Source organism: Lottia gigantea (assembly GCF_000327385.1).
Source record: "Lottia gigantea unplaced genomic scaffold LOTGIsca_77, whole genome shotgun sequence".
Classification (NCBI taxonomy): Eukaryota; Metazoa; Mollusca; class Gastropoda; family Lottiidae; genus Lottia; species Lottia gigantea.
Genome location: NW_008710566.1, coordinates 371,199 through 386,736, shown reverse-complemented (window position 1 = coordinate 386,736; position 15,538 = coordinate 371,199). Strand labels below are relative to the sequence as shown.

General features: G+C 34.7%; 3 protein-coding genes across 3 annotated transcripts in view; 1 reads left to right on the top strand and 2 right to left on the bottom strand.

The window, feature by feature from the left end:
• The window catches only part of LOTGIDRAFT_236211 (hypothetical protein), a 14,097-nt gene extending 13,876 nt beyond the window's left edge, over positions 1-221 (bottom strand). The window contains exon 1 of the mRNA XM_009066492.1: positions 173-221. The gene's annotated coding sequence lies outside the window, so the exon portion shown is untranslated. The remainder of the gene's footprint in view (positions 1-172) is intronic.
• A 1,486-nt stretch (positions 222-1,707) lies between these two features.
• LOTGIDRAFT_132073 (hypothetical protein) lies at positions 1,708-6,235 on the top strand (the record flags this gene model as incomplete). The annotated part of the gene is made up of 4 exons (XM_009066491.1): positions 1,708-1,911; positions 3,092-3,279; positions 4,606-4,728; positions 6,121-6,235. Coding segments are annotated over 4 exons (630 nt in total), but the record flags the coding sequence as incomplete, so codon positions are not given.
• Positions 6,236-10,690: 4,455 nt separating this feature from the next.
• On the bottom strand, positions 10,691-14,458 carry LOTGIDRAFT_196603 (hypothetical protein). Its single transcript, XM_009066490.1, has 8 exons — positions 14,347-14,458; positions 14,071-14,149; positions 13,596-13,649; positions 13,146-13,216; positions 12,880-12,938; positions 12,128-12,239; positions 11,572-11,622; positions 10,691-11,272 (listed from the first exon to the last, which is right to left on the bottom strand). Exons 1-8 carry the CDS (start codon positions 14,449-14,451, stop codon positions 11,132-11,134), a joined length of 672 nt encoding a protein of 223 aa, XP_009064738.1. The 5' UTR covers positions 14,452-14,458; the 3' UTR covers positions 10,691-11,131.
• Positions 14,459-15,538: the final 1,080 nt, after the last annotated feature.

Below are 15,538 nucleotides of genomic sequence, written 5' to 3'. Positions count from 1 at the left end.
TCATAACATACAAAAAAAAGGATGACGGATTGATAAACTGCATCATGGTAGATTTTTGGGAAAATGGTGACTACCTTTGAAAGAGTGTTGGGGAAGGGAAGAGCATGCTTTATAAATAAAGGGGGGAGGGGGGGGGGGGGGTTGACCAATGCGAAAGAAGCGTAAATCTTACCTTGATATTTTAGTCCAGCGATTCCAAGAGTCCTGGTAATTCTAACACGCTGCCAGGAACTGAGGATTCGTTCTTCAAACGAGATCCTTTTATCCCCTTCATTTCCATATTCTATCATTTCAGTCATGAAAACAGAATTATAATAAGGCACCTGCTGTAATTAGTAAAGCAATTTAAACACCCACGATTAATTAAGTCGGTGCCTTTAATGTACCTGGTGGCTCTTTCAAAACTTAACTTCATTTGAATATGAAACGGAAGAATTGTGCTGTTATTATTACCTATAAATAATTTTTATTTGAAAAAACAACAGGTTTTTTGATTTAATAATTAATTTGTAAAATTTTGATTAATTTTGCTCAAGGTTGCCCTTAATGAACAAAATTTGCATATAGACACCTGTCTCTTTTCATAGGAAATATTTTGCTCGCAGATCTGAAGTTTCGAAAGCGAAGATATTTTCAAAAAATTCTGTCTAATTCAAATAAAGTTTGCGTTTCAAAGATACCGCAATCTTGGTTGGTTTTGTGTCATTTGTAAAGTATGGACACCTGTTTACAAATATCAAAGCGTATCACGTGACGTCTATATTTAGAACAACATGGCGACGAAATTTTTGTTTTGGTAAATATGGACAAGAAAGATGTAAATTTTGTGTTTTTTTTGCATTAGTAATACGCAATTTTTAATTTATATGTGAGTTTTCAATGAAACAGATTTGAAGAATCTTAAGAATCAAAGTAAGTACAAATTTAAATGCAAAACATGGCAAGTGTCGACAAGTAAAACCCTTATTTGGTGTCTTTGTTCAACCAACTTCTCGATTGGTTGATCTTTTATAAAAATGAAAATGAAATGGATCGAACTATACGTCCTACTTTTCTCCACCTTATTATCGGCTAATGAAGACAGACAACACCATGCTGGGTGCAATTATGGCAATTTTGTTTTTCCATTTCAGTAGCTGATTGGAAGAGGGAAAAAAAAGACAGCCAAAATGTTGTGTAAATTAAAGAAATGTAAAAGTTATATTATCAATGTGCTGATATTTATTTCGTTTCTGTTAGTCGCGTATGCCCTATTTAATTATCGAAGCCATTGTATTTTTACCTCGCCCGCCATGTTGCTTCAGATACTAAGTGTGGACAACACGGCCAAAGATAAATGTAAGGTGGATTTAGATCAATTAGGTAAGTCTGAATTTGATCCTTTACATTTTCTAGATCGGCTCACTGCAATCTATTATTCTTTAAGTTTGGGTTCACTCTTTACATCCTTTAAGTTAACTTCCTCTATAAGCTTTAAGTGAACATCTTTTAAATTAGCTTGTTATTATTAAACAATGGTTCTTTACCATGAGAATTACACCCTCAAGGCTGGCTTTTGATTAATTTATTATGGAGGATTCTTTGCTATGGTCCTTTACAGCATCTATGTTGGCTTACCATTAGATTTTTGTGACTTAATCCTGTAACAACTTGCAATGAATTTTAATTTTTCTTTTAGATTTAGTCAAGTTGGATATTTTCACAGCTCCAGAGTTTGAAGTGATTCGAAAACAGAACCAGCATGTAATGAAAGGAGGGGTATTTAAGCCCGATGGGTGTACAGCATGGCAGAAAGTTGCAGTTATAGTACCATATCGCGACCGTCTTCACCATCTTAAAATACTTTTAAATAGACTACACTCCATGTTGGTGAAACAAAAAATACATTACCAGATATTTGTGGTGGAACAGGTAAGGTCAAATCAAAATCCCTGGACACTGTTTTCAATCTTTGAAGCCTGGAACCTCACTAATTAAATATTTGATGCCTTTGAGCCTGCTGTGGAATGTAACCCTCAAGGTTTTGAGCAAAATGTACAAATTGCTGACAAAAATGTCTTAAAGATGGGTTTCCTTATTTTTAGTGTCAAATTAAGCAAACTATTTGATTAATTAGTGTTTCTAATGAATTATCATGTATTCTTAATCAAATCATTATTATGATTATCATTAATTATGGACATGTGAGACAAACTAGTATTTTTCCATTCCATTAGAACACTTCTACTGTCTATTCATATAAGTATTAGCATTTTCATTTTCATAAATAAAACTGAGGGAACCCATCTTTAATCACAGTAAAGAGTTTTGGACTATCCCATATTTCAAATGAAAGAGAAAAATATTGAGAACAAAACTTGTGAATAGTTTGCACAAATAACCAAAGGTTTCTCATTTTATATCAGTCTAATTAAAATTAGACCAAACTTTCGTTCTGTTTTTTTTTTGCTTATTTTTAATATAGCCACATCAGTTTGGGTCTAATGACAGTCCTCTTGAAGTTCGTCAAATTAACCTTTTGACCGAACTTGATAAACACAGCATCACAAAATGCGAGCACTGGGGAGGGATGAAATTGGATTGGTTAAAGCAGACGTCATTGAGTTAGGTCAAAAGGTAATTTGACGAACGTTCAAGAGGGCTGTCATTAGACCCTAACTGAAGTGGCTATATTAAATAAATAAGAGTTAATAAAAAATCGGAACAAAAGTTTGGTCTAATTTTAATTAGACTGATAGTCTAAAAAAGTCTAAAATTTACAATAAAGCCTCTGAAGTACTCCACTAGGGGAAACTAGAATCCTAATTATATAGACACAGCTTTATGGATCAACAATCACTGGTTAAAGTTTTATGCAAAGTTTCGACGTTTTTCCCCCATCGTCCTCAGGCAAACGAGGGAAACACATCGAAACGTTGCATAAAACTTTAACCAGTGATTGTTGTTCCATAAAGCTGTGTCTATATATCGTACTCACAATTGCTAAATGCCATTCAAAGACTAGAGTCCTAATTGGTAACCATGGAACTACCCTAGGGTGGTTTTTAAGATTGGTGCACCCCCATATAAAACTATATTTCATATTTTCTAGCTAGGAAAAGATAAATTTAACAGAGGAAAACTGATGAATATTGGATATTTAGAAGCTTTAAAACAAAATAAATTTGACTGTTTTGTTTTCCATGATGCTGACTTGCTTCCTGAACACAACCAGAACTTATACATGTGTGATCAGTACGCTAGACACTTGTCATCTGCTATTGATGAGATGAGATATCAGTAAGTATTGTAGACACCTTATACCCCTGGGCCATTGAGATCTGTGGCGGCTAGTGACTAAGTGTGTGACTTTATAAGGATGAGATGTTTAAAAAAAAGTCCAGTTTAAAATTCCAAACCTAGGTTTAGAAATCTAAATTTAATTTTGGCTTCGAAGGGAAAAAAAGTTTGGCCATGAATTTAACTTGCTGTTCCTGATCATCTAGAAGGCTAAAAATACGACTCGCTTTTGATTAGTCAATTCTACTACTGGTTGATATAATTTCTATTACTTAGTTTACTAAATACTAACACCACAATAATGTAAACAAAACTTTAATCCTGTGCCAGTGCCTTTTATTGAATAGTAACTTGTTACTTTCAATAACCCTTATCTCTACTGACTGAGCTATACCATTGTACTAGCAAATGACAATCCAACTCACTACCGACTCAACTATCAGCAATCCCACTGTCCTAGCAGATGGCAATCCAACTCCCTACTGACTGAGCTATCTCACTGTGCTAGCAGACACTAATAGTACTAACTACCAACTGAGCTATCCCAGTCCCACTGTCCTAGCAGATGACCATCCAACTCTCTACTGACTGAGCTGTCTCACTGTGCTAGCAGACACTAATACTACTAACTTCTGACTGAGCTATCCCAGTCCCACTGTCCTAGCAGATGACAAACCAACTCCCTACTGACTGAGCTATCTCACTGTGCTAGCAGACACTAATATTACTGACTGAGCTATCCCAGTCCCACTGTCCTAGCAGATGACAATCCAACTCCCTACTGCCTGAGCTATCTCACTGTGCTAGCAGACACTAATATTACTGACTGAGCTATCCCAGTCCCACTGTCCTAGCAGATGACAATCCAACTCCCTACTGCCTGAGCTATCTCACTGTGCTAGCAGACACTAATACTACTAACTTCTGACTGAGCTTTCCCAGTCCCACTGTCCTAGCAGATGACAAACCAACTCCCTACTGACTGAGCTATCTCACTGTGCTAGCAGACACTAATATTACTGACTGAGCTATCCCAGTCCCACTGTCCTAGCAAATGACAATCCAACTCCCTACTTACTGAGCTATCTCACTGTGCTAGCAGACACTAATAGTACTAACTACCAACTGAGCTATCCCAGTCCCACTGTGCTAGCAGACACTAATACTACTACATTCTGACTGAGCTATCCCAGTCCCACTGCAGGTGAAAATCCAACACCATTGTCAGAGCATATGATAATTCAGCTTATAACTGATTTCACTGTACATGCAGACGACAATCTAAGGCAGTACCAATTTTGCTATACCAAGTTCTTTGTTTTACAGTGTAATGTATTACAACTACGCGGGAGGAGTCATAGCTATAAATAGAGATAACTACCAGCGTATTAACGGTTATTCAAATTCTTATTGGGGGTGGGGCAATGAGGATGATGACCTATCGGCAAGGTAGGTAACTCGTGTATTCCTTTACCAGCCACATAATTATGTGGAGGAGATCCTTATGTAACATTCAATTGTAAAGAAGTTTTCTACATTTTTTTGGTGAAACGTGGACACTGATATAGCATCAATTGACACCATTCCAACTTTCAATCAGACATCTGTGGTTTCTGCAATTCCACTAAAACTAAGGGATTGATGAAGTCACTAATCGAAAATAAGCATATTCTGCAATTGAATTAGTGACATCATTAAACACAAATTTTTTGTGGAATTGCAGGAACGACAGACGTCTGACTGAAAATTTGATTTGTGCAAAGTGATAATGTGTCCCCCGATACTCATAAAAAATTTAGGAAACTTTTTATAATCCCTTTAATATCATGTTTTAAGTTTTATGTATATGAGTTCAGAGTTATATGTATATGAGTTCAGAGTTATATATATATGAGTTCAGAGTTATATGTATATGTGTTCAGGGTTATATGTATATGAGTTCAGAGTTATATGTATATGAGCTCAGAGTTATATGTATATGAGTTCATAGTCACATGTATATGAGTTCAGGGTTATATGTATATGAGTTCAGAGTCACATGTATATGTGTTCAGGGTTATATGTATATGAGTTCAGGGTTATATGTATATGAGTTCAGGGTTATATGTATATGAGTTCAGAGTTATATGTATATGAGTTCAGGGTTATATGTATATGAGTTCAGGGTTGTATGTATATGAGTTCAGAGTTATATGTATATAAGTTCAGAGTTATATGTATATGAGTTCAGAGTTATATGTATATGAGTTCAGAGTTATATGTATGTGAGTTCAGAGTTATATGTATATGAGTTCAGGGTTATATGTATATGAGTTCAGGGTTGTATGTATGTGAGTTCAGAGTTATATGTATATGAGTTCAGAGTTATATGTATATGAGTTCAGGGTTATATGTATATGAGTTCAGGGTTGTATGTATATGAGTTCAGAGTTATATGTATATAAGTTCAGAGTTATATGTATATGAGTTCAGAGTTATATGTATATGAGTTCAGAGTTATATGTATGTGAGTTCAGAGTTATATGTATATGAGTTCAGAGTTATATGTATATGAGTTCAGGGTTATATGTATATGAGTTCAGAGTTATATGTATATGAGTTCAGGGTTATATGTATATGAGTTCAGGGATGTATGTATATGAGTTCAGAGTTATATGTATATAAGTTCAGAGTTATATGTATATGAGTTCAGAGTTATATGTATATGAGTTCAGAGTTATATGTATATGAGTTCAGAGTTATATGTATATGAGTTCAGGGTTATATGATGCCGAAAGATGAAATTGAGATCGATATAAAACAAACAAATATTTACATGATCTTCCCTATTTTTTCTCCTAGAATCCAGGAATCAGGGCTCTTGATAACTCGACCACCAGAACATATCGGCAGATTTAAAATGGTACGACATGCTAAATTATCTCGCTCAGAGCATGGGTTAGTTTTTCATTTTTAATTACATGTATATGTCTGTCATTGTTATCTATGCCTGTAGGTAAATTGCCTTATTTTTTTAAATGATATTTTATTTGATTGCAAAATGAAAGGGATTTGGGAACAGGCTTACCTACAACTCCTCTGCTATGGACTAACTGCTAGAGATTGCAAGACATGCACATGTGAAATTTTGATGGATCTACATTTTTACCACATTTACGCTCTCAAATTTTCACTGCACAGATTCAAAGGACAAGGTGACCCAATATTTTTTCAAAACTTTAAACATTCTTTAGCCTGGCAGAGTAATTATAATTAGTGATAAAGTAGAACTGTTGGTTAGATGACACAGTTTACCTTTCTTTTGCCAAACATCATGAGTTGAAATTGAGATCAAATTTAACAGTTCAGTGAAAAATGTCAGACTGGCAAAAAAATAAATAAATAACACTGTCAGTTAGTTAAAGTTATTCTATAGCCAAAACATGTTTTTTTTTCTATTTCAGAAATGATTTATTTTTTGGTTGGCGGGGTCGCTGGCCTCATGATGGTTTAAATGATATACTTGGTATGAACTATTCAGTGTATAAGATAACTGAGGAATATCTATATACAAATGTATCAGTCAATATAGGAAAACGGCCAGATAAAATGCCAGCAAATGTTGGTCCTCAGGAAACAATATGGTGGTAAGTATATAGTCATATGATCTTTCAAAGGCGCTTAAGCTAGTTTTGATGTTTCACCCTTGATGAAGGGTCATTGATATTGGTCTAGAAATAAATTCTTTACCAAATTGAAATTAGTGACAGAAATTATTATCAGTGTTAGAGATATATCTATATAAGTCTAAAAGCAGAGTTACGGTAGGTGGATTTTTTTAAAAATTGGATTGTTATTTATGAAATTTTCAGCTAGGATTAATCCCTCCATTAGCCTTAGGAACCGCAGTGGCTCAGTGAGTTTTCCCATATATTACTTCCTTCCCTCTGTACTATGCCTGGGAGCCGCGGTGGCTCAGTGAGTTAGACGTTTGCTCACTAACCTGAAGGTCCAGGGTTCAATCCTGGCATAGGTCGAGATAATACCTTCGGATTTTTCAACCCGGTTTCCCCCTGTCAGTGATGCAGGTAAGAGGGGCTGACATGGAAAAAGCGTCTAGTCGTTCGGATGGGACAAAAAACCGAGGCCCCGTGTGCTACAGACTGTGCACGTTAAAAATCCCTCGACAGTTGGAAATCGAAAAAGAGCAGGCTAATGCCGCTGTCCTGGCAAAATTTCCCTCATGGCACCCTGCGTGGCGTTGCTCGTCTTCATAAGCCCTTAAGGTGCAGAAAAGTAGGACGTAAAACTCCACTCATTTCATTTTCATTAGCCTTAAAGGAGAAACAGAGAATGATGTTATAATGTCAACAGATGTTGTGGTGTGCCAATTAATTTGACGACTGTACACATAGCTGAAATAGAGCTCTATCAACTGACAAAATAAATATTAAGGTGACTGTACAGATATCTGAAATAGAGCTCTATCTACGATACTCAAAGCTGAAATTGGACTCTATCAGTCTAATAAAGCACCGGTAAATATTAACATGATATCATAGCTGACTTTGAGCTTTATCAGCTTGTAAAGTAAATATTTAGACAACTAAACAGAAAGCTGACTTTGAGCTTTATTAGCTTGTAAAGTAAATATTTAGACAACTAAACAGAAAGCTAACTTTGAGCTTTATCAGCTTGTTAAGTAAATATTTAGACAACTAAACAGAAAGCTGACTTTGAGCTTTATCAGCTTGTAAAGTAAATATTTAGACAACTAAACAGAAAGCTGACTTTGAGCTTTATTAGCTTGTAAAGTAAATATTTAGACAACTAAACAGAAAGCTGACTTTGAGCTTTATTAGCTTGTAAAGTAAATATTCAGACATCTAAACAGAAAGCTAACTTTGAGCTTTATCAGGTTGTTAAGTAAATATTTAAACAACTAAACAGATAACTGAATTTGAGTTTATCAGTAGATTTTAGAAGGCTGAAGAGAAAGCTGACTTAAGCTTTATCGGCTTATAAAGTAGATATTTAGAACATTAAAGAGAAAGCTGACTTTGAGCTTTATCAGCTTGTTAAGGAGATGTTTAGAAAGCTATACAGATAGCTGACTTTGAGCTTTATCGGCTTATAAAGTAGATATTTAGAACATTAAAGAGAAAGCTGACTTTGAGCTCTATCAGCTTGTTAAGTAGATTTTTAGAAGGCTATACAGATAGCTGAATTTTTAAGCTTGATCAGCTTGTAACAACATAACAGATAGCTGAAATTGACTTCTATCAACTGACTATCCATATAATGTAACAAGGGAGCTGTGGTGGCTCACTAACCTGAAGGTCCACGGTTCAATCCCGGCATAGGTCGAGATGATACCTTTGGATACCTTTTCCCTCTGTCAGTGATACAGGTAAGACGGGCTTACACGGAAAAAGCTTTTAATTGTTCGGATGAGACCCCGTGTGCTACAGGCTGTGAACGTTTAAGATCACACAACAGTTGGAAATTGAAAAAGAGTAAGCTAATGCCGCTGTCCTGACAAAATTTTCCTCATTGTACCCTGCATGGCGTTGCCTGTCTTCATTAGCCCACATGGTGCAGAAAAGTAAGACGTAAAACTCCATTTATTTCATTTTCATGTTATTTAATGTGAGAAATTGTGTTATTTCAGGTTTTTAAAATTCTACTATCCCTGAAAATAAAACAGGATGGAATGTTATGTGATAAAGGGTGGTGTATCAAATTTTAACAAACTGATAAAATAAAAATCTGTACATGCAAGACAATATCGTTAATCAAAGATCTCATCCAAAAAATGACAAAATTGGGAGTATTAGTTGTATAGTTGTGAACTCCTCCAAAGAGAAATACCATCAGGTGTTTCAAAAAGAGTAAGCATGGTCTGCAACACCTGTCACTGACCAAACAAATGGTCAAAAAGTAGGTTTGTGGTTTGATGTAAAAGTTATTTATTGTTGATTGGAAGAATGAATGAATTATTTATTGGAGAATTGAGTGAATGAGAGAAAAATGGGTTTAATGAATGAATGAATATGAATCTTGTTTATTTATTTCTTTGATGGAAGCTGATTTTACATAAGATTTTTGTAATGACTTACAGAAACTTGCATTTGTTCTCATATTCGGGTAGTTACTAAATTTGAAAATGTCCAATTTCTCACTATGTAAAGATAGCTGAAATTAAGCTTTATCAGCTGGTAAAGTAACTTACTAATTAGATGACTAAACAGATAGCTGAAATAAGATGGTTAAGTAACTAATTAGATTAGATTAAGCTCTATTAAGTTGATTTTAGAGGACTATACAAATAGCTGAAATTGAGCGCTATCAGCTGCTAAATCAAGCTAAAATTGAGTTCTATCAGCTGGTAAAGTTGATTTTAGAGGACTCTACAAATAGCTAAAATTGAGTTCTATCAGCTGGTAAAGTTGATTTTAGAGGACTATACAAATAGCTAAAATTGAGTTCTATCAGCTGGTAAAGTTGATTTTAGAGGACTCTACAAATAGCTGAAATTGAGTTCTATCAGCTGGTAAAGTTGATTTTAGAGGACTATACAAATATCTGAAATTTAGTTCTATCAGCTGGTAAAGTTGATTTTAGAGGACTATACAAATAGCTGAAATTGAGCGCTATCAGCTGCTAAATCAAGCTAAAATTGAGTTCTATCAGCTGGTAAAGTTGATTTTAGAGGACTATACAAATATCTGAAATTTGAATATCAGTTATAGTGAAGTACAAATATTCAGAGAGCTATATGCCTTCAGATTTAGGGGATTTTAATGATTTTGTTTTAAATTTCATGTGTATCAGAGACACTGATAGCAGAGCATTTATTTGTCATTAATGCCAATAGCTATAATTGCAAAAGGCTTTAAGATATTAATAGCAAATTTTATAATAATATAATTTATTATTTCTATAATTATATATTTATTTAATAAATAGTAATTTATTTATTCATTTTTATACGCCCACATCTCTGTATGTGGACGTATATTGTCCGCACCCCTGTCCGTCCATCGGTCCATCAACATTTGCTTGTAAACGCTCTAAAAACTAGATTTTTTGATGGAATCAAATGAGATTCGGTATGTGTATACATATTCATAGAACGAAGATCAAGTTCGAATTTGAGCTATTTTCGACCGTTAGAAGCAGAGTTATTGCCCTTGCCCCAAAATCTTGAATATTTATCATCCGCATGGTGGGCGTATATGGCTGTGGTCCACTATCTTTTTTTTTTATTGCTCACTTTACAACCCCTTTCAGTTATCTTCTTAGTCTTTGGGGATTGTCATCATGGTCGATGGGGATTACTGCACAATATGTGCCATTTTTGTTCTTGATTGGCCAAATGAAGATAATCATATTGTGGAGTCCATCTTTCCTTAGCAAAATATTAGAATTTGAAATACAAAAATTAATTTATTGGTTCAATAAAAATAACAAAATTTAAAAAAAAAATAATGTATATACCATGTGGCAAAAAGTTTTAAAATTGGCACTTTTGGGAAAAAAAATTTTGGCAAGGAAAATGCAATTGAAATATAGATATTGGTACATCTTTGTGACGGATGCTGGCCTGCAAGAGTCAGAAAAACAGGTCTCAGGTAAGACAAAGATATTTTTTATACACATGTTCTACCTGGATTAAAATAAACTGCTCTTTTGGAAATGATTCCCATAAATTTCTTTGCCTGACTTTGATGATGAAATACATGTGCGGATGAGTTCAATTAGCAGTTGAGGGAGGTTCAATTGATTGGCATATACTGTATTGGCTCCTCCCCAAAATAATGACTGGCACAATTTCTTTGACCCTGACCCAGGCTAAGCTCCTCCCCTTAACTTATTTCCACATATTAAAGTTTGGTTTTGTTGACCGGTCTTGATGATTGTCAACATCAGCTAGAACATCTCCCGTAGCTGCTGCAGCTACAAATGGATCACTGTTTATAGCATATGGTGATTCTGGACGATTTGACGAACTCTGAAAGAACAACAGTTTGGTTACAACTAAAATATTTCTACCAAAACAAGTTCTCACCATTAATCTAAAATTGTTGGATAGTTAGATATTGCGTGTTGACTTTTTATTGGTACTTTTTTTAAAATTTTGTTATTTTCTTTTTTGGGTATGGACACAATATTTTCTAGTTCTTGTACAATCAAAATGCAAAACCTCTTTGCAAAAGCATTGCATTGAGTACATCCTGATGTATAAAGTATAGATAAGGTATTTTTGGGGGGGGGGGGACTGGACAATTTAAATTTATTTCATTTACTCACCATTTTAATGCTATTGGTAAATTCTCGGTTTCTTTGGTTACCAGATGCACCCTAAAATTCAAAAATATGATCTGATACTTTCAATCATTGTATAAAGGGAAGTAATTCATAGACTGCCTGTCAAATTATTGTCAATTTCAAACTTATCTAGGCCATGGTCAATATTCATCAAAATCTGATAATGATGGCTATTAGTGCTGATAATCAGTGCATTTATTGTAGCAGCGAATCAAATCGATTTACGTTAATCAAGTAAATCAACCTTTGAGCGTCGTAGCTCTTAGTAATGGCGTCCAAAATGTCAAAACCATTACGTGCAGGGTAATTTCTTCCTGCCTTACCGCCATCTTGGAAACTATAAATAGAATAATGTTCATTTATCCTGCAGTATAAATCAGATTCGATTTGTGACGTCGTTCTGATTAGGGTAATCGAATCAAATTTAAGTGCGAAAAAAGGCCTTTGGATTCGTTCAAGGCCAGTAACTCTGACATTGCTTGTCATCAAAATATTAATAATTCTAACAGTTGAGGTCAAAGAATGGCAATAAACATACTCTTTTAAGAACTTTTTTCTCGTAAAGTTCTATCCTGGATGTTCGTTTTAAACCCAACATGGCAAAATGTGGCCATATTTTATCAGAGGCAGACGCAAAGTCTTTTGGTGTTCTGAAAAACAGAATTAAAATCAAAAGTTCATATAAACCCATTTATGCAAGGTATTGGTACATAAAGTTTATAAATCAAGAAGTTTAGCCGTGTACAATGGTGTAAATCTTGCCATAAGAACGTTATTAAAGATGGGTTCCCTTATTTTCATTTATGAAAATGAAAATGCTAATACCTATATGAATAGCAAGTAGAGGTGTTCTAATGACTCGGAAAAATACCAGTTTGTCTCACATGTCCATAATTAATTCATAATTAGCTAAATTAGAAGAGAATTACCAGCAGAATTCCAATGAGTGACCGATCTAGAAAGGTCAAAAAGTATTTTTCTTTGTTTATCCAGACTCATGGACATTTATGATTGGTTCAAACTCTTAATATTAGAACATAATGATGTGATTAAGAATACATGATACTTCATTAGAAACATCAATTTATCTAATACTTTGCTTAATTTGACACTAAAAAATTAAGGAAGCCCATCTTTAACTTAGCAATTTCCATCTCTGTTATGGCATCTCTACTAGAGATGAGAGAATAATGTTAATAATGTTACGTCTTTTGGATTCATAACAATCGTAATAAACAACTTTGCAGGGCACTGAACCGAAATGTTTGTTTTAAAAATAAAAATAAATACCTTCCCTCTGTATCTTCTAGATTGGGATCAGCGCCATTTTGTAACAACAGCATCACAATCTACAGAAAAATTGACAAACATCTTTAAATTTCAGTTTTATAGGTGTCAGATTTAGAATGCACGCATGTATTGCAACCTTGTCCCTGTTCATTAACATTTCTGCGTAAACACTGAAGAATTCTTCAATGTTTTTTTCACACTCAAATCATTGTATTCTTCCCAAGAATTATCATTAACCAATCTCTACAAAAGTCATAAAAACTTACAGGTCCTGTTTCTTGAAATGTGGCAGCATGAAGTGGGGTCCATCTTGATGCTGGATTCTGCAGATTACAATCTAAAATAGATCAGTTTACACCTGGCTTCATTTAGTTATAAAAAAAACTTCAGAGAACTTAATAGTGTTGAGGCAGCAAAGCAGTTTGTCAAAGCAATAGATATTATAGATGTTTACTGAATTTTTTTTTTTGTAATCAGGTGTGACAAATAGACACTGCCTCCTTTCAGTACAGTTGTCCATCGCAATTGTTTTTGAAAAACATTTTGTCTTGAATTTAGACTATTGAAATGACAGGACTTTCTCAAAAGAAATACAAGATATATTTTTATTAAACTCAAAGACTGTTTCACAAAGAATATTTCAATAACGTTAACTGTATTTTCAAACACACATCTGCGCTCACCCTAAAAAGTTGGTTGACAAAGCATTGACTTACCGATATCAAATTGTAGTATTTTTTCAACAATATCTTTCAATCCCCAAAAACAGGCTGAAAAATATCAAAATAAATTCAACAAATGACAGTCACAATGATAAAGTTCTGCATTTTTCTTTTAAATTTAACCATGAAGTTGGTTAATACAATGAAATAGAGTTTTACATCTTGCAATAGCCTACTGTTTCAAGATTTCCAACTGTCGAGGTATATTTCATATGCACAGCATCAGCCTATAGGACTCAATGCTTTGGTTTATTGTTCCATTCGAACAGGCCGGTAGCTACAGCAGTACAGGGGGGCAAGTTGCCTCTTTGTCAACAGTCCAATTCAATATTGCTCTTCCGGATATATTAATTGCCCCTCCAAACAATCAAGTTTGGCTTCAGGTCTGCATTCGAACCACTAGATGCATTTTCCATGTCAGCACTTTCGACCTGTGAGGTGAGGCTTCTATCTCAACCATGCTACCAACCTATATAAAGTTGACTGTTTAATGATGTTGGTCCATTGCCATCTATTTTCACCGATTCAGTTAAAAATTCTCTCACAAGCTGAAACAAATTTGGTTAAAATTCAATGAAGGTATTAATAAATTGTGCTTGTTAATCTGAATGATTGTGGTTCTTTGCGGTTCAACCAAGCCGGTGACTGACTTTTGAATCATTCAAGCTCTTGTTCGTCAAAGCCAGAGCCACAGCACAGACAAACCATCACCCCCTATTCTACAGAATTATTTATTAAAGACAACCTCTTCGTCTCCCTGCAAGGCCAGAGTTGAAAGTTTTTCATGTGGAATTTTGGCATTTTTTATCCGAGCTTGAAGATCTCTAAGGACGCTTAATTCTGCCGCCATTTTGAACGTACATATTTAAGAATAATTATAATTGAGTAAAATCCAAAACGATACGAAGTACTATGCGAAAGAAAATTTCATTGGTCCAAATTCTGGCTTAGACCTATCCAATCAACGTTTTGTTTTCATCAACTGAGTCCATGTCATCCTGATTGACACTGATCGCTCATCATCTAATCAGTCGGCACATTCAAAACCATAGAGTCATGGTTTGTTGGAAATTACTTGATCGTACGTGTGTATCTCTTTTTGCTGAGCAAAAATCAACAATTTTGTGCAATTAAATTTGTAGGCTTTAAGTTAGATTTTGTTATGAACGATTTCATTTTCAAGATTTTATTTGTAAGAGTTCTAGGCAAGTCTCGGGAATTATTTAGCTGAGCCAATCAGTAATAGTATTCACAGCTGATCACTCCTTCGTCAATTAGCCACATAAACTGGTTCTCTGTTCTGTGGAAAAGATCAGCTGATAAGTTATTTTGAAGTTTAAGAATTTCGAATTCATCCTAGGGGTGCATGGACCGCGATTGAGGAACAACTGCTCTAATGCCTGGTTCATATTCTACAACTTGGTTTGCCAGAAGGGGTAGGGTGTGGGGGGCTCCTATCTTGAACTATTGAAGTCAAGTGCTTGGCCAATTTCTGAATCAGAAAACAGAACTTCATTTTCTCTTGAACGTGCATTGAACCTCGACCTACCCCAACGTAGCTGTGTATTGAATTACGCAGGAACGGTGAGGATGACTAAAAAAAATTCAAAATTCTAATAGGCTGTAACTAGTTTATTTTAAAGGGTTATAAATAGAAAGATCACATTCGGGACATGTTTATCATATATTCTTGATTCGGTAGTGTTGTGTCCATTTTACTTGAAATAACTGGCTTTAGTCCTCGTATCTACACTGGCCGCCATTTATTTTCATTGGTTCGTGACAATACAGATTGTCACAGCACCATGTGAAGATCCCACACGATTCTTTATGACCAGAACAAAACAACCCTCTCCTCGCCGCTGATCTATAATTAAAGAATATAATAGTATAATTAAATAAGAAATAGTCGTACATATTTATTATACGATTGGGCG

What these genes read in the sequence shown, in the direction of transcription:
- LOTGIDRAFT_196603 (XM_009066490.1), bottom strand. Translation starts at nt 14,451, where the DNA reads ATGGCGGCAGAATTAAGCGTCCTTAGAGATCTTCAAGCTCGGATAAAA. An exon ending in CCTTGCAGGGAGACGAAGAG is followed by an intron (nt 14,150 to 14,346) that starts GTTGTCTTTAAT and finishes AATTTGTTTCAG; the next exon opens with CTTGTGAGAGAATTTTTAAC. An exon ending in TTACCAATAGCATTAAAATG is followed by an intron (nt 11,273 to 11,571) that starts GTGAGTAAATGA and finishes TTGTTCTTTCAG; the next exon opens with AGTTCGTCAAATCGTCCAGA.